A 23,364-nucleotide genomic window follows, 5' to 3' on the forward strand; every position below is an offset into this window, starting at 1 on the left:
TTGGGGAGAGTAGAAAAGCCAGCCAGAGAATGACTAAGGGGCTCCCGGTATAAACAGGAGCCGGGAATGGACAGGGAGGGGGCCCGTTTGAGTTGGCCAAGGCTGGGGGTGTGGAGTGAGGAGGAGGACTGGGGCAGGACACTATGTCCCCTGTCCCCCACCAAGGCTCCTGGGAGGAGCTGAGTCACACACCTCCCTCCTTCTGCCCCTCCCCACCCCCACCCCAAGCTCCCAAATCCTGGGAAAATCTAAAGCGTTTGTGCCTGGGCTGAAAGAAAACGAGAGCTGGTTCGTACACTCGTGCTTTGCAGGGCTATACAGTGGTCAAGCCACAGGCCCTCTGCCCCCAAATGGGGTTCTCAGCCCTTGGCTTGAGCAGTATCCCCTAGAGGTTACCTTTGCGGCAGGGGCGCACTTAGATTCTGACCCAGAGATTACTTGGTTTCCTCCCCTAAGAAAGCCTCAGGACCTACAGATGTGAGAGTGGGATGGGCGCCCACGTCACCCCACAGTCTGACCAGCTGACCTCTCCCTTGGGCCACAGCTGGCTCTGGAGAGGGGCTTTTAAAACAACAGCTGGATGATTGGGGACAGGAAGTAGAGTAGCAGAATGAGGAGGAGACTGTGTGGAAAGAAAAAGCACTGATTTGGGGCACTTCATTCTGAGACCCCCAGCAGAGTGGGGCAGGGGCCTGGGGAAGAGAAGGGGCAGGGTTTGATTTGCGGGATTATTATTCTGGAAGGGGAGAAGTCCTGGAGGAAAAAGGCCGGAAGGGGGCAGGGAAAGAAAGGTTAGGAGAGAATCTAGGCCCCTTGGTCCCCCTCCCCCAGACTAAGATAAAGACTAGAATCCTGAAAGGTGATCTCATCCCACAGAGCCAGGGCTGGGGGAAGGGGTGGGCTGGGGGTCACTGCCTTCCCCTGCTGAAGAGTCCTTTCCTCTACATCCACAGGGGATCAGGGGATAGTGGGGTCCTGGGCTCCAGCTCCCAGAACCTAAAGTTTGGGCCCCTCTGCAAGACACCACCACCAGTGCCACCACCCTAGCCGACTTTACAATTCTTCAGGTTTGTAGGAATCAAGCCAATTTGATCAAGAAGACACTGAGGGTCCCAAGTACCTCCCCCTCCCAAGCACTCCCAGGCTCTTAGAGCTCAACTGCCAGATTCTAGGGAGGGTCTCAACAGAGGTTTCTATACCCTTCCACCAAGAAAGGGGTGACCTGGAGCAGAATTCACCTGGTGACCACCCCGGGGCAGGTCCTCCATCAGATCAGGCTGCCTGGGAGTGCCCTGTACCTCAACTCCTGAGTCCCAAATCCAGCTGGCCAGATCCCAAGCACCCAGTGGCTGCAGAAGGCAAGGGGGAATCCCAGTTGGCTAGATGCCAGGGGTGTCTCCTATCTCTTTAGACCCCAAAGTCTCCTTTCTGAAGGAATGAGGGAGACCCCCACACACATATACGGGCTGCGTCCTCCCTCCAGAGGTGATTCCTTTCCTCATTAGGAAATTCTCCGCTCCCTTTTTCCGACTCCTTTTCCGAGCGTTTACGTTGTACATCTGGAAAGGAGGGGGAGGAAGGAGGGGAAAGCAGAGAGAAGGAGGGGGAAGAGCCCAAACCCGCCCAGTCTGACCCAGTCCAGACAACCAGCCTCCAGCTGGGGCTAGGGAGAGGGGAGTGGAGAGGTGCGGCCCCCCCACGCCCCTTCGGGGTGGGGGGCGCGGGCTCAGCGTTCCAAGGACCCAGGAATGCCCCCCCCACCCGCCCCCCCGGCAGGCGGGGCGAGGGCTCAGCCGGGAGTTTGGCAAACTCCTCCCCGCGTTGAGTCATTCGCCTCTGGGAGGTTTAGGAAGCGGCTCCGGGTCGGTGGCCCCAGGACAGGGAAGAGCGGGCGCTATGGGGAGCCGTGCACCAGGGTTCCCTCTCCACGCCGGGCAGCTGCGCTGGGGGCCCCGGCGCCGACCCCCGCTGCTGCTGCTGTTGCTGCCGCCGCTGCTGCTGCTTCTGCAGCCACCACCCAGGGTCGGGGGCTTCAATTTAGACGCGGAGGCCCCAGCAGTGCTCTCTGGGCCCCCAGGCTCCTACTTCGGCTTCTCGGTGGAGTTTTACCGGCCGGGAACAGACGGGTGAGTGAGGAGGGCTGGCGGCGGGATGTGGGGTGGGGGGTGGAGGGCTGGAGACTGGGGGCGCGGCTGGAGTATGGAGGGGACCAAGGCTGGAGTTTGAGAGGCGGAGTTTGGAAGGACTAGGGCTGGAGTTGGGGGCCCACGCTAGAGTTGGGGGCCCGCGCGGGAGTAGGGAGGGGACAGTGGCCGGCGCGGAGCTGGGCGCCTAGGGTTTGAGATCAGTGGGGAGACCTGTGTGGGGTGGGGAGAGGACACGAAGGTGGAAGCTGTTGAGGTCTGGGCACGGGTCTTGGGGCCAAGGGAAAGGAGGACGCGCGAACCAAGAGCAGCGGGTCTCTGGCTGAGATCTGTGAGCTGCCGGGACCCAGGCGGATGCTGGCGGAGAGGGGGCGCGGAGGCCGGGAAGGGCTTTTTGGAGCCCTGGGGGACCTCGGGACCCCTGAGGGCCATTGTGCGGAGGGAAGACAGGCTAAAGCAGAATGAGCTGTGTGTAGCAAGAGGGGAGTCGGGAAGTGAGGGGGTCCGGAGGTTAAATGGGGACCAGCCTCATCCTCCCCTCCCCCGCTCCGCTCAGACTGGGAAAGACCCGGGAGGGGGATGGCGGCTCCCTCCCCTTTCTCCTCCGGCTTCTACTCCGCCTTCCACCTCCAATCTCCGTTCGGACGAGGGGACCCGGGAACTTGGGGAGAGTCCCGGGACCCTGGCCCTGGGGGCGCGGGCGCTGGGGCGGGCTTGGCCAAGGGCGGGTGCTCGGATGTGTCGGGAGGGGTGTGTGTGCGCGCGTGAAGGGGGGTGGGCGGTTTCCCTCTTCCTCTAGCTCTTGGGAGGAAGAGAAATGCCGATTTCCTGTAGCTAGTCGGCTGGAGCTGAACTAAGACCGGACTCCAGGGCTGGGGTCGGAAGCTGAGGAGACATGGGCTCGCTGGGCCCAAGGGCGTCATAACATAGGACATCAAGGACTGGGGAAGTCTCAAAGGAGGGTCCTCATTCCCAGATCAGCAGGGTGACAAGCAGACCGGACCCTGAGTGCCTGGATAATGGGGAGCCCACAGACTTGGGAAAGCTGGAGTTAGAGCTGAGGCAACATTGGAACAAGGGTGTTTGTTTAAATGTGGGGGGTTGGGAAGCAAGAGGAGAAGGTAGCTGCTCCTGGGCCAAGGCAGGGAGTCCCAGCTGCCAGATTACGGATCCTCCACAGTAACTGGGAAATCCTCCTTCTCTTCTGTCTCTGGGCTCTGAGCTTTTCACGGGGCCTGACTACCACCACCACCCCAACCCCTAGTGTCTCCAGGTTTGATAGGACCTCTGTCAGGGGTGAGCTAGTTTTATACACGATACAGTTAACTTAGCTCTATTCATTTTCTTTAGTTTTTGGAGAAAAGGAGTTAATCTAGCTAATTGGGGGGGGGCAAATTTCTCCTTTGTCTGGAATGGGAAAAAAGAAAGATAGTTAGGCCCCAGCTGTTGGTTCTGCGCTATTCAAGGTCCCCACCCAACCCCCACCCCACCCCCCTGGCCTCCTGCCCAAACCCCATTGCATCACCCTGGCCTGGAGCCTCTGCCAGGCCTGGCCTCCCCTAGGCCCCCTCAAACTGCTTACCACAACCCTAATGGAGTAGAGAAGAGGGAGGCAGGGAGGTTATGGGATCTTTCCCCCATCAGGGTAAATCCAGTGGTCTGGCTCCTAACCTTCCTCATTAGGCCACCCCCACCCCACCCCCACCTACCAAAGTGTCATCTCTGTTTTAAAAGTCTCCTTTAAAACATCTGGGCTCTCACACCCTCCCGTTCCCTAGGTGTCTGACCCCTGGGCTAATCCTACAGTCCCTAAAGCTGTTCTCTAAACCAGGACCCAGCAGCCTTCTCATCCCTTCTCCTCCCCCTCTGCTCATCTCTCCTCCCCAGAGAACCCAGGTGTCCAGCTTGCACTCCTCCCCTCTCATTTTCTCTTACAATACACCCTTAGAGTAGGACTCTGAACATTCCACCTCCCCAGTGACCTCCCTCCCACCGAAGCTGGGCCTTCAACCCCCTCCTGTCCACAGGGGACAGACACGCTTCCCAGACATGGGGCCATCGATGAAGAGGGCAGGCCTCAGTGTTCTTGTCACTGCAGTGGCTTTCACAGGGACACTGAGACAGCCTCAGAGGGCAGGGTGAGCTCAAGAGAGGTTATGTGGTAAGAAAGGGGCAAACTTTGAGTCAGACAGTGCTGGTGCATCCTGGCCCCAACACTTGCTCTTTGTGTGACCCGGAGCGAGTTAGTTTTGCTTTGTGTTTCATGAAAATCAGACACCTAATGATTGAGGCTGCTCTGAGGACTGAGACAAGAGATAGAAAAAGCACGTGGTCCATAGAGGGGCATCAGTACATGGGAGGCATGATTTTTCTAGGGTAGCTGTTTTCTATTTCTGGTTTTCTCCTCTCTGGATAGCACCTGGTTCTTTGTCTAACTTTTCCCCCATTTCTTACTTGCTTCTAGTATTTGTTTATAGTAGTGATAGTAATAATGGTCCTTCACATTCCTTAGCACTGTCCTATCAATTTTTCAATTGGATTGTTAACAAGAATCCTTGCATTAGATATAGGAAACACTATTGGTGCTGTTTTATATACATATAAACAGAAACTTCAGGAATCATAGAAATTGGCTTAGGGACCATTCAAGGGCAACCCATCATTTTAGGTGGGGAGGGAATCCAGAGCTTGGAGAGGAGGGACTTGGCCCAGGTCACAAGCTAGAAAGGTGCCCAGACTTCTTAGCCCAGCTCCCTCTTCTCTTCTGGTACCACCAGCACTGCCACAAGGAGAGGCAACTCTTCCTTACCAGCCAGCCCAGCATATCTCTTGGGAATTTGCTGAGGTATCTAGATGTCCTCCTCTGGCCTGGCCCTTTTGGTTGTGGGACCTGCCAGAGCTGGGCCCTGGTCCACTCACTACTCCCCACCCCCTGCCTTGCCAGGCCAACAGAGTCAAACAGTAACCATGTATTGAACAGGAACTTGGTTAATCAGAAGCCTGGCGGGGGAGATAGTAGAGGGGAGAGAAGGGGATTGATTTGTTGGCAACAGGGTAGACCAGAACGCTGGCCTAGGAAGTTGGATTCCTAGCTTCTGGTCCTCTTGTCAGGAAGGATTCTGATTGGCCTTGGACATCTTACTTAACCTCTCTGGGACTTAGTTTTCCCATCTGTAAAATGAGAACATGGGAATAGGTCAGCAATTTAATTAAAGCTTTTTCTTTATTTCCTTTATTTCTGTTTAAACGCAAACAGTATCTTACCAGGGGACTCTATATAAACAGAGAAAAGAGGTTGCTCTCTAAAAGAAGGTGGGAGGACTGTCAGGACCAAACTAGCCTCCCCAGACTCCATGTGGCCCGTGTGAGGCACCTATGGGACAGTCTTCAAACCAGTGGTTGCTATCTGTGGCTCCTCGCAGCTGTGGTAGCCTGTGTCTCCACAAGCCACCTGTCAAATTTTGGGGAGCTGAGGCTTCAGAAGAAATCATGGCAATTATTTCTTCCCATGAACTCTACATTTTAGAAGAGTTTATCTGCCACAGTGCATTTAGTAAGGCATAATTAATTCCTTTTTCCCTGTTTTTTATCAACTAGAAGTTAGAACAAGCAGACAGCTCTAGCTGCCAATCAGAGCTTCTGACCAATATGTGATAACCAGCTTCTCCAAATGTTGATAGAATTTTGGCCAAAAGCAAATACGCTTGCGGTTTTTATTAGTCCAGCCACCTGATCAGGTGAATGCATGATTTCCACTAGGCTTTCTGAAATATTGAAAATAGCCCAAGGACCCTTCTTTGTTACCTTCATGGACCCCTAAGAGGGCGCAACTGCTGCAGGATTTAGGAAGCAAGAACTAGGAGTGTGGCCTCCAGGATTAGCTATGTGACAGGGCTGCCCTGATACCGGGCACTTTGCTTGGCACATGGGGAAGGGAGCTATTTATTGGGATGCAAGGGCCGCTGGCCCCGCAGGTGTAAGTCACGGGTTGGGGCCTGCGTCTGTGTCCCTTGCCTGCATGCCAGATCTCCTGAACTCTCCAACAGCCACAACATAGACGCCTCCCGGCCCATGAGCCTGTGGGCTTCACAGGCTTTGGAAGGCCTCTCTCACCTTCCATCCCTGCCAGACTCCAGGCATCCTAGGAGCACTCAGGCTCAGTTCCTCCTCAAGAGCAGGGGGTCTTGGAAAACTGGGGGCGGGAACAGGTCTCTTGGCTGCCACCTGTGCTCTCCTGGGAATGGAATAGCAGAGCTCCAGGAGACTCAGGTAAGCTGCTCAACCTCTTCACCGGGAGGGAGAGAGAGAGAGAGAGAGAAAGGGAAGTGCCCAAGTCCGCAATGAGCTGGTGCTAGACCCGGAGCTCATGACTCCTAGTCCAGTGCTCTTTTCACTGCCTCCTGTACCACAGCTATTCCTTGGGGCTGCGCCTGCTAAGGGAAGCTTGTACCCCTCTCTCCTCACCCAGGCCTGGGGCAGTGCAACCTCTGCGCACCACCCCCAGCCCCACCGCCAGTCTCACATACTGGGTCCCTGTTCCTTCCAAGAGGCCAGCTCCCACCCCCCAGCTGGATGTAATGCCTGAGTGAGAGGGGTGGGGCCTGGCGGGTGGGAGACAAACGGAGAAGTGAGAGGTTGGAAACAGACAGGAAGCCACAGGCAGTAAACATTTCCTGTCCCCAGGGTAACCAGGGCTCGCACCCCACCCCCCTTCACTCCAGGAACTCTCCCTCCCTGGCCCCCCTTCTATTCTTCTGGACCCTGCCTTCTCCCTCCTCTGTTCTCATCCTCAACATCCCCCACCCCCTCACCCCCCGCCTATTCCACACTCCCCACTTCAGTCCTGTGGCCCCGCTGCCTTGGTATACCCACCCCTATTCCCCTTGAACCCCACCCCTGTCACCCTCGCCCCACCTGGTCCTCTTGGAAGACACCCCTAGCTTTTGGGGCATCTACCATACTTACCCACTTGGGCTTTCCCGGCTAAGGAGGACTAGGGAACATAGCCAAACAGCAGGGAAGAGATGGTGCTGGGAACTGAAAGGGGCCAGAAACCAGGAGAGATGGAGAAGATCCGAGAGAGATCCAAGAGTGAGAGATGTGAGAGAGAGAGACAGAGGAATAAAAAAAAAAAAAAAAAACAAAGAAGGCAGTAGTCACAGGGGCGAAGGGACAGAGACAGAGAAGCAGTAGCCAGAGCAGATACGGAAGAAGAGAGGCTAAGCTGACAGGGACACTGGCCCAGGTCCTGGGTCCAGTTGCCCAAGGCTGTCAGATGCAGTGATTGTGGGAGACCGTGGAGGAGAAAACGAATGAGGCTGATGGCTAGCTACACAGAGGACTTGGGGCCAAGGGCCCTCAAAGACTGTGGTAGAGGCAGAGCCAAAGACAGGAAAGATTGCCCGGGACCTTAACCATGACCACACCATTACATAGGACCCCCCAGCAAGGGCAGCTTTCTCCTCATTGTCTTGAAGCACCATGTTCAGAAGCAAGACCCAGCAGAGCAAGATCTGAATTCAGACTCCTAGGGATGGTGTGTGGGAAGGGTGTTCAGGGGCTGAGCAGAAACCTAGCCAAGATGGGGAGGTCTACCCCAGAGTCTAGGGGAAGGCAGGCCCAGACCCAAGGGAATCTGTCTTCACCATCCTCCAAGATCCTCTCTCCACTTCTACTGACCAATTTCCAAGACTCACATTTTCCTCCTACACACCCCAACGCTAGGCAGCCTCGATGCCTGCGTCTCAATGCCTGGATCTCAGCCCAGAGAACGGCTTTGGCCTGGGCCTTGGCTTGGGACGAGAGGGTAGAGGCTAGGTGAGAGGACCCTCCAAGGTCGTCTCCAGGGGGCTCCAGGGACTACGTGTTCAATCCTGGCAGATCTACAGGGAAGCTGGGGTCCAGGCCCTCTGGCCCCTGTTCTCTTCCCAGAACTGACTCTTGGTTCCTCCTCTCTCTAATAACAAGGGAAGGTGGTGGAGGAGGGTGGTTGTGTTAGTGACAGCGGCACATGGGGACCACCTGACTCCAGCCTGTGCCTCTGGCATCTGTGGCATCTTCTGAGATATAAATACAATGCAGGGGGCATCTACCCCACCCCCAGCCAGCCCCTGGCCCAGAGGCCTGGGGAGACTGGAGGAGAACGAGGAGTCCCTCTGAACCGCCTCCTTTCCCCTCCGCAGGGTCAGCGTGCTGGTGGGAGCACCCAAGGCTAACACCAGCCAGCCGGGAGTGCTGCAGGGCGGTGCCGTCTACCTCTGTCCCTGGGGTGCGGGCCCCGTACACTGCTCGCCTATTGAATTTGACAGTAAAGGTAACTCCCTTGGGTAGGCGGGAAGCTCGGAGAGGGCCCGGGGGTGGGGCTACGGCTGGGGGGCGGGTCGAGCGGCGCCGGGAGCAAGGGGGCGGAGCCTGTCCTGGTCTGTGGCCACGTGCCGTCCCCGCGCGCGGGCCGCGCCGGGGAGCGGCGGCTCCCCGTGGCACTCATACCACGTTCCCAGTCTAGCCCAGCCCTAGGAGGGCGGGTGTGATTCAGAAACATGTGGCTCTCATTTCCCCTGAATCACCCACAACTCTGGGAGGCCGGGGCAGCAACACAGACAAAGACAGGGAGAGCCACACAGACTTTTCAGTCCATCCGACTAAGCACTGACTAAGTGACAGTGCATGCCGGGCACTGTGCCGGGGCTGCGGGGACCGGAACGCGATGAGACTACCGCCCTCAAGGAGCTCCGGATCTGGAGTAGATGCAGAGGTGGGTGGGAGCGAGACCGAGGGAGACTGCGGGGAGAAGGGCAGGAATAACAGCTGACACTTTCAGAGCACTTGCTCGCTGCTGCCTGCAAGCGGCATACCTCAACTTGCTTGATCCTTTCAACCCGGGGGTAAGGTATTATCCCCACTTCAGAGATGAGGAAACGGAGGTTAAGTAACTTGTCCAAGGTCACGCAGCTAGTATAGGGTGGAACAGGGGCGGGAACTTGAATAGTCTGGCTCCACAGATAAAGACTGGGGTGAGGGACAAAAAGAGGAGAGATAAAAAGATGGAGACAATGGCGAGGGCAGGGAGAAAATCATGAAACAAAGTTTTTTGTTTTTTTTTTTAACCTGAAAGACAGATGAGAATCAGAAGAAAGAAAAAAACTGTCCTCTAAAGGCCAGAGATAACACTTGGAGAGACAGACAGATGAAGGGAGTGAGAAAGAGACGTAAGGGGGCAGAGACCCAGATAAGAAAGGGGATGGAACAAGGTGTCATTAGAGACTCAGATCCAGCCACAGAGAAGTGGAGCCAGAGGACTACTCTCAAGGGAAATAGCCTTTCTTCCCCACCACCCTCCTGCCTTCACCTTCCCGCAGGCATCCCTGTCCCAGCCCAGTGAGGAGGCACGGGGACAAGGGGAAGTCAACTAGGTTCTGGGTGCATGCACATGTGTGTGCACTTGTGTCTGGGGAAGGGGTGAGTGAGGCTGCACAAAGCAGACTCTAAAGACCCTTCCAGGACGCCTGGGTGGCTCAGTCATTAAGCGCGGCTGCCTTCGGCTCTTGTCATGATCCCAGGGTCTTGGGATCCAGCCCTGATGGGCTCCCTGCTCTGCGGGAAGTCTCCTAATCCCTCTCCCACTCCCCCTGCTTGTGTTCCCTCTCTCACTGTGTCTCTCTGTGTCAAATAAATAAAATCTTTAAAAAAAATTTTTTTTAAATAAAGACCCTTCCCCACTCCTCCCAGGGAGTCATGGGCTTGGGGTTTGCAAGCACCTGGGTGCTCCCAGACTGAGGGTGGAGGCCACTCGAGGTCTCAGCCATCCACAGTCCAGCCTGACTGCATTTTCTCACTTCTCCAAGGCTCTCGGATCCTGGAGTCGTTGGTGTCCAGCCCAGAGGTAGAGGAGCCTGTGGAGTACAAGTCCTTGCAGTGGTTCGGAGCGACAGTTCGAGCTCATGGCTCCTCCATCTTGGTGAGAGCCTACAGCCCCAGCAGTGTGGTGATAGGAGATGGGTGGCTGTTGACTATAGTGGAGCACAGGCCTGAGGGAGAGAGGAGAGCCCCTTCGGACTAACCTGCTCCCGGGCCCTGTCAGGCCTGTGCCCCTCTGTATAGCTGGCGCACAGAGAAAGAGCCGCTGAGTGATCCCGTAGGCACCTGCTACCTCTCCACAGACAATTTCACCCGCATTCTGGAGTATGCACCTTGCCGCTCAGGTAGGGCAAGAGAGGGCATGAATCCCATGTCTGTCTTCTCCCCATGAGTCCCCACACCACCCCAGTTAGCCTTTCCGATCACGGTCAAGTTCAGGGAGGGCCTTTCTCTGGTGCCCCCACCTCCATCCCTCCCCAAGCTCTCTCTTTCCTGCGAGACCCGTCTGTGCTGGTCTTCTTCCCACTGCCTTCTCCCCCTCGCAGATTTCAGCTGGGTCGCGGGACAGGGTTACTGCCAAGGCGGCTTCAGTGCTGAGTTCACCAAGGTGAGAGGGTGGCCTGGGAGGGAAGTGGCTGTGCGTGGTGTCACCCAGGAGTCAGGACTAGATGTGGACTCCTCTTCTTCCCCTACAGACCGGGCGTGTGGTCCTGGGTGGACCAGGGAGCTATTTCTGGCAAGGTAAGTCCTTCCTCTGCTGTCCCTTCATCCCCGGCACACGGCCTCTCATCTCCCCTCCCGCCTGAGGTCACCATCCCTCCCTCTTCTCTGCCCCTGTCCTCTTTCTCTTCTTTCTTAAGATGTGTATATCCTTTTCCACCACCCTCCACAAGCTTTCCTTCCCTGAACCAGACTTCTGCAATGCCACCCCGCTGTCTCCCACTGCCCCCCGCCCCCACCTCCTCCTCTGTGCCTCCAACCTTTTGTCCCCTTCCCCAGGCCAGATCCTGTCTGCCACCCAGGAACAGATTGCAGAATCCTATTACCCTGAGTACCTGATCAACCTGGTGCAGGGGCAGCTGCAGACCCGCCAGGCCAGTTCCATCTACGATGATAGCTACCTGGGTGAGCGAGCAGCTGGGGAAGGAACTAGAGGGGGAGAACCTCAGGCGCTTTTGCCCCAACTCCCCTGCTTCCTCTTCTCCCAATCAGGCATCCGCAGCCCGCTGTCATACTTGTGGGCAGGCTGTGTATGAAGGCCCAATAGGGGTGGGGGAGGAGCTGGAGGGTGGGCCACAGCAGAGGGGTCCCCACAGGAATACTAATACCCACTCTCCCTGTCCCCCAGGATACTCTGTGGCTGTGGGTGAATTCAGTGGTGACAACACCGAAGGTGAGTGTGTCCCCAGATTGGGGGATAGATGGAGGAGACCCAGGACGAGGGGCCACAGGAATGAGACCCCATTCTGGTCTGATTCCCCTTTCCCCACCCTTAGTGCACAACTTTCTCATCTCTTTGCAGACTTTGTTGCTGGCGTGCCCAAAGGGAACCTCACTTATGGTTATGTAAGACGCAGCTTGACCCTACCTCCTTCCCTCAGTCCCTTCCCTTCCCCTCCCCTGGCTAATCACAAAGAACCATGCACCACAGTTTGTGAGGGTTCAAAAAGTGGATCAGAACCGGGGCTCTGGAGGCAGCCCTGGGTCCAGAGACTGATGCTTACTCTGGATGAATCATTCTGTTATTTATTCATACCCCACTTCATTCCATAAAATCCTTAAACCTACTTAGCCTCTCTGAGCCTCATTCTTCTCTGTATAATGGGATAATAATAGTTCTGACCTCACAAGGCTCTTGTAAGGACGAAATGAGATAATGCCAGTGAAAGGACTTAGTGAACTCTTAGGCAGTGTACAACTGGTAGCTGTTATTATTAGACCGTGACAAATGCTTTAAAAAGGACATAGATAAGAATGCCACAGGAGTTCATCCAATTAACAATGTTTATTAAGGCAAGGTAAGAGATGAGAAGATGAATAAGACACTGTACCCCATCTCATAAGATGCTTCTAGTTGAGAATGTGAGATAGGACCCGGGTCCAGGGACAGAAACTATTCCCGAGCACGTCGGTGCCTCAGGCTCTGCCCACTCCTCACAACAAGCTAATGGGACTAGATGATATCGGGCACATTTTCCACATGAGAAAGCTGAGGCTCTGAGACCAGGCAAGTGATTTAAGATCACCCAGTTAGTAGGTGGTTGGAGAGAGATTTAAAACCAGATCTGTCTTATTCCAAGTCAGCCTGCTTTTTTTCTTTTCTTTTTTTTTTAAAGGTTACTTTTAAAATTTTTTTAAAAAGATTGTATTTATTTATTTGAGAGCGAGAGAGAGAGAGAGCAAAAGCAAGGTTATTTTAAGAGGGAGAGGGAGAAGCAGACTTTCCACTGAGCAGGGCGCCCGATGTGGGGCTCGATGCCAGGACCCTGGGATCATGACCTGAGCCAAAGACAGACGCTTAACCAACTGAACCACCCAGGTGCCCCAAAGTCAGCCTTCTTTCTGCACTATGATAAATTTCAGAAAAGTGGTTAAGAGGATATAGCAGTTTAGGGGAAGGAGTAACCTTCTTTAGGGCAGGAGCAGATCAGAGAAGGTTCTATGAAGGATCCGTGGAGATGAGGCTAGAGGGCATCTGGGACAGGAGCATGAAAAGCATGGAAGAAAAGGAAAAGAAAGGCCATTGTAGCATTCGTGGGCTGATTGAGGATAAGGAGAATAAAGAAAGGTTGAGGAAAAACAGATAGTTTGGGCCAGATTCCCCAGAGCCTCAGAGGACCAGCCAAGAAGATGAGAACTGGGGCAATGGCTGCAAGGAATCACTGTGGATTTCCAAGCATACGTGTCCCTCCTGGATCCGCTCCAGGACTGTCAGTCCCTCTGCTGTGATGGAGGCAGGGACAGAGCCAGGGACCATCCAGCAGTCCTGGGAGAGGACTCACCCCAGAGTAATAGCAGCAAGAGTGGGGAAGAGGGCAAGGAGTCAAGGGCCAGTCTCTAAGGGGGGACAGAGGGGAGCCAGGAGTGTTGTGGTTTGGGAGGGCTGGGGGATGATGAATGACTAGGTCTCAGCATGCATTCAGCATTCAACTGATGATTGTTGTCTGCTGCTCACCAAGCACTACTTCAAGCTCTGGGGAGAAAGCAAAGACCAAACTGGAACTCCCGCCCTCGCTGATCATACATTCTAGTGGGTATAGATGGACACGGACAAATATGAAATCCATCAGTAGTTAACCAGTGATACAGAGAAAACTAGTGAAGTTGCCATATAATGCAGCTACCTGGCATAGAGATGGGAACATGAAAGCAAAGTCTGGAGGGAGTTAGGAGATGAGTGGTCTGTGTCTCCCACAAATGCCTCTCCCCAGGGAATCCCATGCCCGTTTGTCCTCCACCCGGGGGATGGTCTGGGAGTCCAAGACCAATGGGTGTATCTCGTCCTCTCCAGGTCACCATCCTTAATGGCTCAGACATCCGATCCTTCTACAACTTCTCAGGGGAACAGGTGAGGACACCCCCCACTCACAGCCCATCTTGGCCTTCTTCCAGCGAAGTCCCAGCCCCAACCTAATAAGCTCAGCCCAACTTCTCAGGCTCCCTGGAGACTCTGACCTACCCCTCCACAGTCCCTGTTGATCCTGTGGAGTGACCCTCTAGTTCTGACCCAAAGCTGCCCCTTTGTCAACCCCCACCTCAGATGGCCTCCTATTTCGGCTATGCAGTGGCAGCCACAGACATCAACGGGGATGGGTAAGTGGTGGGAAAGGGGCACAGGGCCATGCCCTCCCCAGATCCATGATTGAAGAGTGGGAGTGAGACAGAAAAACACAAGGAGGGTTTTTCTCTTGATCTCCCCCCACCCCAACCCAGTGCCTGCCTTCCCCGTGTCTGGGAGCCAGGAGAGAGCAGAGGGCTAAAGACCTCAAGTCTTCTTGCTTTGGGAAGAGGGAGCCTGGGATCCAGGATGCCTGGGATTTCCTGGCAGTGGGGCTGGAGGGGAGGTGGCAAGGTGGGGTCTCAGGACACCTCGGTTTCCCCGCTGTCCTCAGGCTGGATGACTTGTTGGTGGGGGCGCCTCTGCTCATGGAGCGGACTGCTGACGGGCGGCCTCAGGAGGTGGGCAGGGTCTACGTCTACCTGCAGCACCCAGCTGGCATGGAGCCCACACCCTCCCTCACCCTCACGGGTCATGATGAGTTTGGCCGGTTTGGCAGCTCCTTGACTCCCCTGGGGGACCTGGACCAGGATGGCTACAATGGTAAGTGCCATGGGCCCCAGGAGCTGAGGGAGGAGTCTGGGGCCTGAGTCAGAAGGAATCTGGGGAGACTGTGGCTGTCAGCTAAGATACCCAGATCCCCTGGTGACTCCTCAGGGAGGTTGTGTAAACTTTAATCCCCGTGTCTGGGTTTTGAAACTTGAAGAGATTGAAGATCTGGGAAGAATGGATGGGGAAGAATGATCCTGGGTTCTGGGCTCCAGTGGTAGAGATTCAGAATCCTGGATTCCCAGCCTCCTGACTTGTGTGTGTTGTGTGTCTTGCAGATGTAGCCATTGGAGCTCCCTTTGGTGGAGAGACCCAGCAGGGAGTGGTGTTCATATTCCCTGGGGGGGCAGGAGGGTTGGGCTCTAAGCCATCCCAGGTTCTGCTTCCCCTGTGGCCAGGTGGCCACACGCCAGACTTCTTTGGCTCTGCGCTTCGAGGAGGCCGAGACCTGGATGGCAACGGATACCCTGGTGAGCAGTGGCTGAGGCCTTGTTCACCTTAGAATTCTCCAGATCAGGGGCGCCTGGGTGGCTCAGTGGGTTAATCCTCTGCCTTCAGCTTGGGTCATGATCCCAGGGTCCTGGGATCGAGCCCCGCATCGGGCTCTCTGCTCAGCGGGAAGCCTGCTTCCTCCTCTCTCTCTGCCTGCCTCTCTGCCTACTTGTGATCTCTCTGTCAAATAAATAAATAAAATCTTTAAAAAAAAAAAAGAATTCTCCAGATCATAGACCCCCTCCCCCCTTCTCTGCACGTTCCTGGGGTCCTGGGTACAGTTCTAGAATAATGCCACCAGGTGCCGCTGTCCCCTCCTTTGGGCCTCCTCTGAGCAATGACCTAGAAGAGGGTTAGGAAGGAAAGATGTTGATTTGGGGCCTGCTGTAAGGGGTCCTTTCTTGACTTCTTGCAGATCTGATTGTGGGGTCCTTCGGTGTGGACAAGGCTGTGGTGTACAGGTATGAATTCTAGGGGGGGCACCATGGGGAAAGTGGGAACTGGGGAATTTCTTGGTAGGGCTGAGGTTGGAAAAGTACTCAAAGGACACTGGCTTCCTGGGGCTTGTGCATCAGCTTCCTGCACCTGGATTCCAGAGAAGTCTTAGTTCTATTGACTCCATATCCACTCTTGGCAGGGGCCGCCCCATTGTCTCTACTAGTGCCTCCCTCACCATCTTCCCTGCCATGTTCAACCCAGAGGAGCGCAGCTGCAGCTTGGAGGGGAACCCTGTGGCTTGGTGAGCTGGGGCCCAGGAGATGACAGGGAATGGGTCTGAAATACCTCAGTGTGTGCCTGGGAGTGCGCAGAGAAACCAGGTCTGGGGAAGGGGACAAATGCGGGTGTCTGTCCGGGTCTGGGAGGTAGGTGGAGAATAGGATGCCTGTTCCTTGGATACACCAGCTTTCCTCTTGGTCTTCTTCCAGCATCAACCTTAGCTTCTGCCTCAATGCTTCTGGGAAACATGTTCCTGACTCCATTGGTGAGGGAGACTGCCTGAATCTCTTAGGCCTTGGGATGGGGGATGGAGGGACCGGGGACTTTGGCACCTCCCTTCTCTCTGAGTAGGTTAAGGGGGAGAGACAGATTCTCCTGAACATATGTTCCTGGCTTCAGGCTTCACAGTGGAGCTCCAGCTGGACTGGCAGAAGCAGAAGGGGGGAGTACGGCGGGCACTCTTCCTGGCCTCCAGACAGGCAACCCTGAGCCAGACCCTGCTCATCCAGAATGGGGCTCGGGAAGACTGCAGAGAGATGAAGATCTACCTCAGGGTACGGCCCCAAGGGCGGAGAACAGACTGGCATGGTTGGAGGGGGTGTCCCATAGAACTGGGGTCCCTCTTGAAATAAAAGAGATTGGGAAATTCCATTGAGAGGCTTGGGACTTTGGGGGCTGAGGAAGGGGCCCTTCTGTCTGAGGAACTGGGAACCAGGCTGTTGGGGCCTCGGAAGGAAAGAGAATGGTCAGATTTGGACACCTGGATTCTTGAGGGCCCTGAGTGGACAAAGAGATGTGAGAGGCTGAGGAGCAGGGCTATCAAGTCCCCAGTGTTCCCTGACACAGTGAATTCTCTCCCCCACCCCACAGAATGAGTCAGAGTTCCGAGACAAGCTCTCCCCAATTCATATTGCTCTCAACTTCTCCCTGGACCCCCAAGCCCCTGTGGACAGCCATGGCCTCCGGCCAGTCTTACATTACCAGAGCAAGAGCCGCATAGAGGACAAGGTGAGGAGGGGGGGAGAGAGGAGACCCGGGAAGAGATTGCCCTGGGCACCCGGGGCAGGGCCGTGGCGGGGGGAGCCTTCAGCTCAGGAGGAAGTCTAAACTCCCCCTCTCAAGGCTATCCTGGTCCTCAGGCTCAGATCTTGCTGGACTGTGGGGAAGACAACATCTGTGTGCCGGACCTACAGCTGGAAGTGTTTGGGTAAGTGAAGGCCAACATCAGGCTGGGGGATTCCAGATGCCAAAATCTCATAGTAGGACATGTTGGGAGTTTGGAATCACCTGGCACCTGAAAATACAGAATAGGGAAATACTAGCAAGCTGTGCGACCTTAAGAAGTTACTCAGCTTCTGTGCGCTTCAGCTTCTTTGTCTGTGGAGTGGGAATGATAGCATCCATTTCTCTACCTTTTTGGAAGGACTGTGTGAAATAATCTACATAAAACATCTGGCTAGGGGACGGCTGGGTGGCTCAGTTCGTTAAGCGTCTGCCTTGGGCTCAGGTCATGATCCCAGCGTCCTGGGATTGAGTCCTACCTCGGGCTCCCTGCTCGGCAGGGAGTCTGCTTCCCCACTGCCTGCTGCTCCCCCTGCTTGTGTGCACACTTGCTCCCCTTCTCTGACAAGTAAACAAATAAAATACTTAAAAATAAAAAATTTTTAAAAAATCAAGCATCTGGACTAGTGCTGGCCATAGAGGTGGAACTCAGGAAATGGCACCTATTATTATTACATTATTATTATGGTTCATTGTCCTGATTTGGGGATTCATTTCCCAGTGTCCTTTACCCTGTGTTTCCCCTCCAGGGAGCAGAACCACGTGTACCTGGGTGACAAGAACTCCCTGAACCTGACTTTCCATGCCCAGAACGTGGGTGAGGGTGGTGCCTATGAGGCCGAGCTTCGGGTCATAGCCCCTCCAGAGGCTGAGTACTCCGGACTCGTCAGAAACCCAGGGGTGAGAGGGTCCTCTCAGGTTCGGCTTGGGAGGGGACCTGCCAGAAGGGCACCAGAACCTTACCCATACCCACCCACCTCCAGAACTTCTCCAGCCTGAGCTGTGACTATTCTGCTGTGAACCAGAGCCGCCTGCTGGTGTGTGACCTGGGCAACCCCATGAAGGCAGGAGCCAGCGTAAGTCTGGCAGAGGAGGAAGGATCTGAGAGGGCAGTGACCAGCCTGTCCAGAGCACAGCTGTGGAATAGGGAAGGGGGCTGGAATTGGGGTGAGACAAATGCCCACTCTAACAGGCTCCCTTATCCTCCTTCCTTGCCCCACAGATCTGGGGGGGCCTTCGGTTCACAGTCCCTCACCTCCGGGACACCAAAAAAACCATCCAGTTTGACTTCCAGATTCTCAGGTAGGGAGTAGGGGGTGAGGGGCTGAGAGGGGTGGAGCCTGGTGCAGGGGGGCATCCCCCTGGCTGGGCTCCAGCACCGCCTCAGTCTCTCCTCCATCCCGCAGCAAGAATCTCAACAACTCACAGAGCGAAGTGGTTTCCTTCCCACTCTCAGTAGAGGCTCATGCCCAGGTCTCCCTTAATGGGTAAGCACCCAGGCAAAATGTGGCCTTTCTGGAAGGGGAGATGCTTCTAGGAAAGGATGCATCTAGGATTTCTTCCGCGGTCCTCTGAACCACCCTCCTCCTTAGTGTCTCCAAACCTGAGGCAGTGCTGTTCCCCGTGAGTGACTGGCATCCCCGAGACCAGCCTCAGGAGGAAGGAGATGTGGGCCCTGCTGTCCACCACGTCTATGAGGTGAGGAATAGTAGGGGCCAGGGGCTGGGTTCAGGGCAGGCTGCTGGGAGTGGAGGGACTAGAGAGAATTTCATCTTTGCCTACTGACTGCCTCCTTCACTTCTAAGATAGGAGACATGCAGCAGGGGACAGTGGGCCATGATGACCCGGGGGTCTCAGGAGAACAGAAGCCCTCACCTCCTTCTTAGGGTGGTTGTGTTCCCCTCTCCTCAGCTCATCAACCACGGCCCTAGCTCCATTAGCCGGGGCATGCTGGAGCTCAGCTGTCCCTGGACTCTGGAAGGTCAGCAGCTTCTCTACATGACCCGGGTGACAGGACTTGCCAACTGCACCACCAGTCACTCCCCCAACCCACAGAACCTGGAGGTGAGAGGCCTGGAGACTGGCATGGGAGGAGGGACTAGGGCTGGGGAGGTTGGGGAAGGTTACTGGAGGAAAAGCCAAAAGATTGTCCCTAAAGCTAGGACTGTAAGAGGGGCAAAATAGCACAGACACCTCAAAGCTGTGGAAGGGGGAAAAGACTCTTTTTCATACACTGCCTGAAATATCCTTCCCTTAATTCTTGCCCTTCCATACTTCTAGGGTCCATCTCTGTCCCACCTTCTCTGGGAAGCTGTCTTCAGACCTGTTCCCCTGGGCCCTTATGCCTGGTTTAAAGTTTATTTACTCATTGGCAACATTTAAGTAAATGAGTATCTATGCTAACACTGTTATAGGCTCAGGAAATATCTCACTGAGCAAAACTAACAAGGTCCCCTCTCTCATGGAGCTTACATTTTACTAGAGAATAAGAGACAATTAAAATTGAAAGGGGAGGGGCACCTGGGTGGCTCTTGGTTAAGCATTTGCCTTCAGCTTAGGTCATGATCCCTGGCTCCTGGGATCGAGCCCCAGAGCCCCACATCAGGCTGCCTGCATAGCAAGGAGCCTGCTTCTCCCTGTCCCTCTGAGTCAGTCCCCCTGCTTGTGCTCTCTCTCTCTCTGTGTCAAATAAATCAATAAAATCTTTAGAAAAAAGAGAGAGAGAACAGGTTGAAGCTGCTCTGGAACCTAGTGCTGGCTGACTTGGATGCTGTGATGAGGTGGAAAAGGCAGCTAACAGTCTCTTCCTTTTTCCAGTTGGATCCAGAAGGTTCAGAGCACCACCGCTTACAAAGACGGGAAGCTTCAGGACGGAGCCCAGCCTCCCCAGGACCTCAGATCCTGGTAAGTCATACTGGGACTTGGGTTCTCAGAGCCACCAGAAGGGCAGAATTCAGGGTTCAAGTCTCTCCTTTCTTCCCAGAAATGCCCCGAGGTGGAGTGTTTCAGGCTGCGTTGTGAGCTTGGGCCACTGCACCGGCAAGAGAGCCGAAGTCTGCAACTGCATTTCCGAGTCTGGGCCAAGACCTTCCTGCAAGTGAGGGAGCCTTACCTCCACCCTGACCTTCAGGCCAGCCTGATCATACCCTCCCTTTCCCTTCTGCCCTAGCCACCTCCTTGGGTGAATGGGACCCAGACAGTCCCGCTCCCCTTCCTCACCCTTGTTTAGGCCAGGCTGTGTGTCCTTTGTGCCATCTAGTGGCCATTCTGGGAATAACAGCCTCCCTCTCCAGGCCCGTTGGGAGGAGGGAGAACTGGAGGGAGACCAGCAACAGAGAGATGGAAGATGAATTCACAGTGGAGAGGCGAGCAGATATAGAAATAGTAAAGAGCAGTCATTTATTGAGCAAACGCTGCTGGCCAGGCAGTGTCCTGGATGCTTGACCCACATTAATGACTCAAAAAAAAAATTGTATTAAACATGTAGCTATCTAATTATACATTATTTAGTTACACATTTGTTATCTTATATAAGGAACACAGATATTCAGGAGAGAGTAAGTCCAGAACAGGGAAAGATCACAACCTGAGCCAGATTGCGGGGAGCCCTCTGTCCTCTAGATCCCAAGAGGGGCAGCCCTGAGCACCTCTTCCCCACCCACAGCGGGAACACCAGCCTTTTAGCCTGCAGTGTGATGCTGTGTATGAAGCCCTGAAGATGCCCTACCGAATCCTGCCTCAGCAGCTTCCCCGAAAGGAACTTCAGGTGAACCTGGGCCAGAGGTCTGAGCCAAGGAAGGCTCAGAGTACGGGACCCGGCACTAGGACTGGGACATGGGTGGGGGCTGGCCTTGTTATTTGTAAAAAATACGTATTGAGCATTCCTATGTACCAGGGTCTGTGCTGGGTCCTGGGGATATAACAATAAGCAAGATGAACAGTCTCTTCACTCTCGGAGTTCACAGGCTAGCGGGCAATGAGAACACAGTGTGACAAGCACCAGGATATTTATGGGAACACATCAGAGGGACACTTTTTTTTTAAAGATTTTATTTATTAATTTGACAGAGACAGCGAGAGAGGGAGCACAAGCAGGGGGAGTGGGAGAGGGAGAAGGAGGCTTCCCAGTGAGCAGGGAGCCCGACCTGGGGCTCGATCCTGGGATCATGACTTGAGCTAAAGGCAGACAGACGCCTAATGCCTGAGCCATCCAGGTGCCCCTTAAGGGACACTTAAACTCAGTCTTGCAGGGTCAGGAAAGGCTGCCTGGAAGAAGTGATGTTTCAGCTGAGGCCTGAAAAATAACTAGGAACTACCAGGCTGATTGGTTAGGAAATGTATATTCTCTAGGGAAAGGAAATTAGCAGGTGTGAAGACCCAAAAGTAAGAGACAATAATGCACACCTTGGGAATTTAAATTTTGAAGTTCAGAATTCTGTTAGCCCAACCTGGGTAGCCCAACCTGGGAGATGACAGGTGAGCTGGATCTGATCGCAAATGGGAGCCAAGTGTAGATTGGGAGAACTAATGGCTTTCTAGTGACTTCTCCTGACTTGCTCCCTAGGTGGCCACGGCTGTGCAGTGGACCAAGGCAGAAGGCAGCCAGGGCGTCCCACTGTGGATCATTATCCTAGCCATTCTCGTTGGCCTCCTGCTCCTGGGGCTGCTCATCTATATCCTCTATAAGGTCAGCCATGTCTTACCTGTGACTTGGCCACTCCCTCATCAGGTTCTGCCCTGAACCCAACATAGTCCCAAGTATCTATCTCCAGATCAGTTCTCCAGTCACGTACCCCCCCACAACCCCATCCCCGCCCTAGCCACACTCGCACTATCCTTATCCTGCCCCTAGGATCCTTCCATAGCCCCCACCTTAGAAGGAGTCTCTTGACTCGAGCTGTTAAGTTTGCCTAGACTTGCAAAATCAACGCCATGGCAAATATGTGACATTTGTGCCATCCCTTCCCCCAAAAGCTAATGGCAGCCATCACTAATTGGCCAGACCCTGTAAGTAGCCTCAGAATCCTTCTCAAGAGGCAGCCACTACTAAGCATTCAAACGTAGAACTTGAATCAAACCTGTTTGCTATCCCTAGCCTAACTGGGGGCAGTTTTACAGCGCTGATGAAAGAACCCCTTATACCAAAAGCAATCCTGGCTTTAGCCCTCCTGGCCCATTGGACCTATTGTAGAGGTAGCCTTAGCAGCCAGGATTTAGGCCAGTTTTGCAAAATGGGGAGACTGGAAGTGCTAGAATCCTCTTCATTTCCTCTTGGGATTAGCTCTGGGGAGAAATGGAAGCTTGAATATCTAAACTCTCCCTCCTTACTCCCTCACTAGCTTGGATTCTTCAAACGCTCCCTCCCATATGGCACCGCCATGGAAAAAGCTCAACTCAAGCCACCGGCCACCTCTGATGCCTGACTCCTCCCAGTCCCAGACTCCCAATCCTCAAGGCCCAGTCCCCCACGACCCTCAGTCTACTGACTGGGAGGGGACTGGGCACTTCCTGAAGGTGCTGAGGGCCAGGGAGAACCTCCTCTCCCCAGCCTAGAGACATACTTGAAGGGCCAGAGCCGGGAGGTGAGGAGCTGGGGATCCCCTCCCCCCATGCACTGTGAAGGACCCTCGTTTACACATGCCCTCCTCATGGATGGGGGAACTCAGATCCAGGGATAGAGGCCCCAGCCTCCCTGTAGCCTTTGCATTTTGGAGAACGTTTCCTGAAAACAACTTGGAACCAGCCCTGGGGAATCCGATCCCAGTTCTCTGGGCCAGATGTGCCACCAGGACTTCCTGTCCAGCTCCAGACTGCAAAGATCTATCCTCAGTCTTGCCAGAGATCACAGGAAGCCCCCAGCTAAGAACCTGGAATCTGGGGAGTGAGACTTGGAAGCTCTGGACAGCCCCCACCCTGGTGGGCCAGCAAGAACACTAACTGTGGATGGTGCCCCAGGCCCAGCTCAGGACAGATCCCAAACAAGGACCATGCTGGCTCAGAAGAGCTCCAAGAGAACTCAAAACTCTAATGGGGCCAGATCGAACCTGGGGCCTGGGGTTGATCTGGGACCCAGACTCAGACGTTGGTAACCTAACCAGGCAGATCCAGGATTACATTTGAGCCTGTTCCAGACCTGTGCCTAGAGGCCCAATCCACCTCTGACTTGGGAAAAGTCAGGAATCGCCCAGAACCCTGAAGGGGCCATGATGGTAACAGATCTGGAACCTCAGCCTGGCCAGGCACAGGCTCTCGCAGTCCCCCAGGAAAAGGGGAGCCCACTGTCCTGGGCCTGCAGGATTTGGGTTCTGCCCACTAGCTGCACTGACGCTGCCCCTTTCTCCCTGCCCAACCCGCCCCCTTTCAGCTCCGGACATCCGGGACTTATTTAAACTATGTTGCAAGTGCAATAAACCCGGCCCGGTGCCCCCACTGACCAGAGCTGGAATTTGTGTCCTTCCCTACTCTTTCCAAACCCAACCTGGAACCAGGTGGCTTGATGCGTAGGAAATGTCTATTTTTCACAGTTTCTTTCCTTGGGAGGCAGAAGTATGACCCCCAGGAACTATGGAACTACCTTCTGGGTTCCCTTCTCTTAAGTGAAAGAGATGATGGAAAGGGTGAGAGGAGGGCTTGACTCCTGCCCATCACCAGTCCAAGATCTGGTTCCCAGCACCTCCCAGAGAGAAGAAAAAGAATCCTTTCTCCTTGGGTTTAAGCACTAAGGGAAGAATATAGAACGGGAGGTCCAAGTTGAAGATGGGGGAA

General features: G+C 54.6%; 1 protein-coding gene across 2 annotated transcripts; it reads left to right on the top strand.

The window, feature by feature from the left end:
* The first annotated feature begins 1,656 nt into the window (after window positions 1-1,656).
* Window positions 1,657-23,037, top strand: ITGA5 (integrin subunit alpha 5). Of its 2 annotated transcripts, XM_032876568.1 has the most exons (30): window positions 1,657-2,126; window positions 8,327-8,457; window positions 9,989-10,101; window positions 10,225-10,345; window positions 10,547-10,608; window positions 10,697-10,742; window positions 11,001-11,126; window positions 11,350-11,394; window positions 11,524-11,567; window positions 13,513-13,569; window positions 13,762-13,814; window positions 14,114-14,322; window positions 14,607-14,798; window positions 15,236-15,281; window positions 15,458-15,559; window positions 15,747-15,802; window positions 15,937-16,091; window positions 16,408-16,545; window positions 16,677-16,744; window positions 17,349-17,499; window positions 17,583-17,675; window positions 17,822-17,901; window positions 18,006-18,086; window positions 18,192-18,297; window positions 18,511-18,663; window positions 19,417-19,503; window positions 19,583-19,696; window positions 20,264-20,365; window positions 21,164-21,286; window positions 21,939-23,037. In XM_032876568.1, the coding sequence occupies exons 1-30, from the start codon at window positions 1,897-1,899 to the stop codon at window positions 22,020-22,022; spliced, it is 3,168 nt and encodes a 1,055-aa protein (XP_032732459.1). In that variant the 5' UTR covers window positions 1,657-1,896; the 3' UTR covers window positions 22,023-23,037. The 2 variants fall into 2 exon arrangements, with proteins under 2 accessions (XP_032732459.1, XP_032732458.1); XM_032876567.1 differs by lacking the exons at window positions 1,657-2,126; window positions 8,327-8,457 and adding an exon at window positions 8,636-8,898.
* Window positions 23,038-23,364: the final 327 nt, after the last annotated feature.

The sequence above is a fragment of the Lontra canadensis genome, unplaced genomic scaffold, assembly GCF_010015895.1.
Source record: "Lontra canadensis isolate GAN:19392208 unplaced genomic scaffold, GSC_riverotter_1.0 scaffold59, whole genome shotgun sequence".
Classification (NCBI taxonomy): Eukaryota; Metazoa; Chordata; class Mammalia; order Carnivora; family Mustelidae; genus Lontra; species Lontra canadensis.

What these genes read in the sequence shown, in the direction of transcription:
- ITGA5 (XM_032876568.1), top strand. Translation starts at nt 1,897, where the DNA reads ATGGGGAGCCGTGCACCAGGGTTCCCTCTCCACGCCGGGCAGCTGCGC. An exon ending in TACCGGCCGGGAACAGACGG is followed by an intron (nt 2,127 to 8,326) that starts GTGAGTGAGGAG and finishes TCCCCTCCGCAG; the next exon opens with GGTCAGCGTGCTGGTGGGAG. An exon ending in TATTGAATTTGACAGTAAAG is followed by an intron (nt 8,458 to 9,988) that starts GTAACTCCCTTG and finishes CACTTCTCCAAG; the next exon opens with GCTCTCGGATCCTGGAGTCG.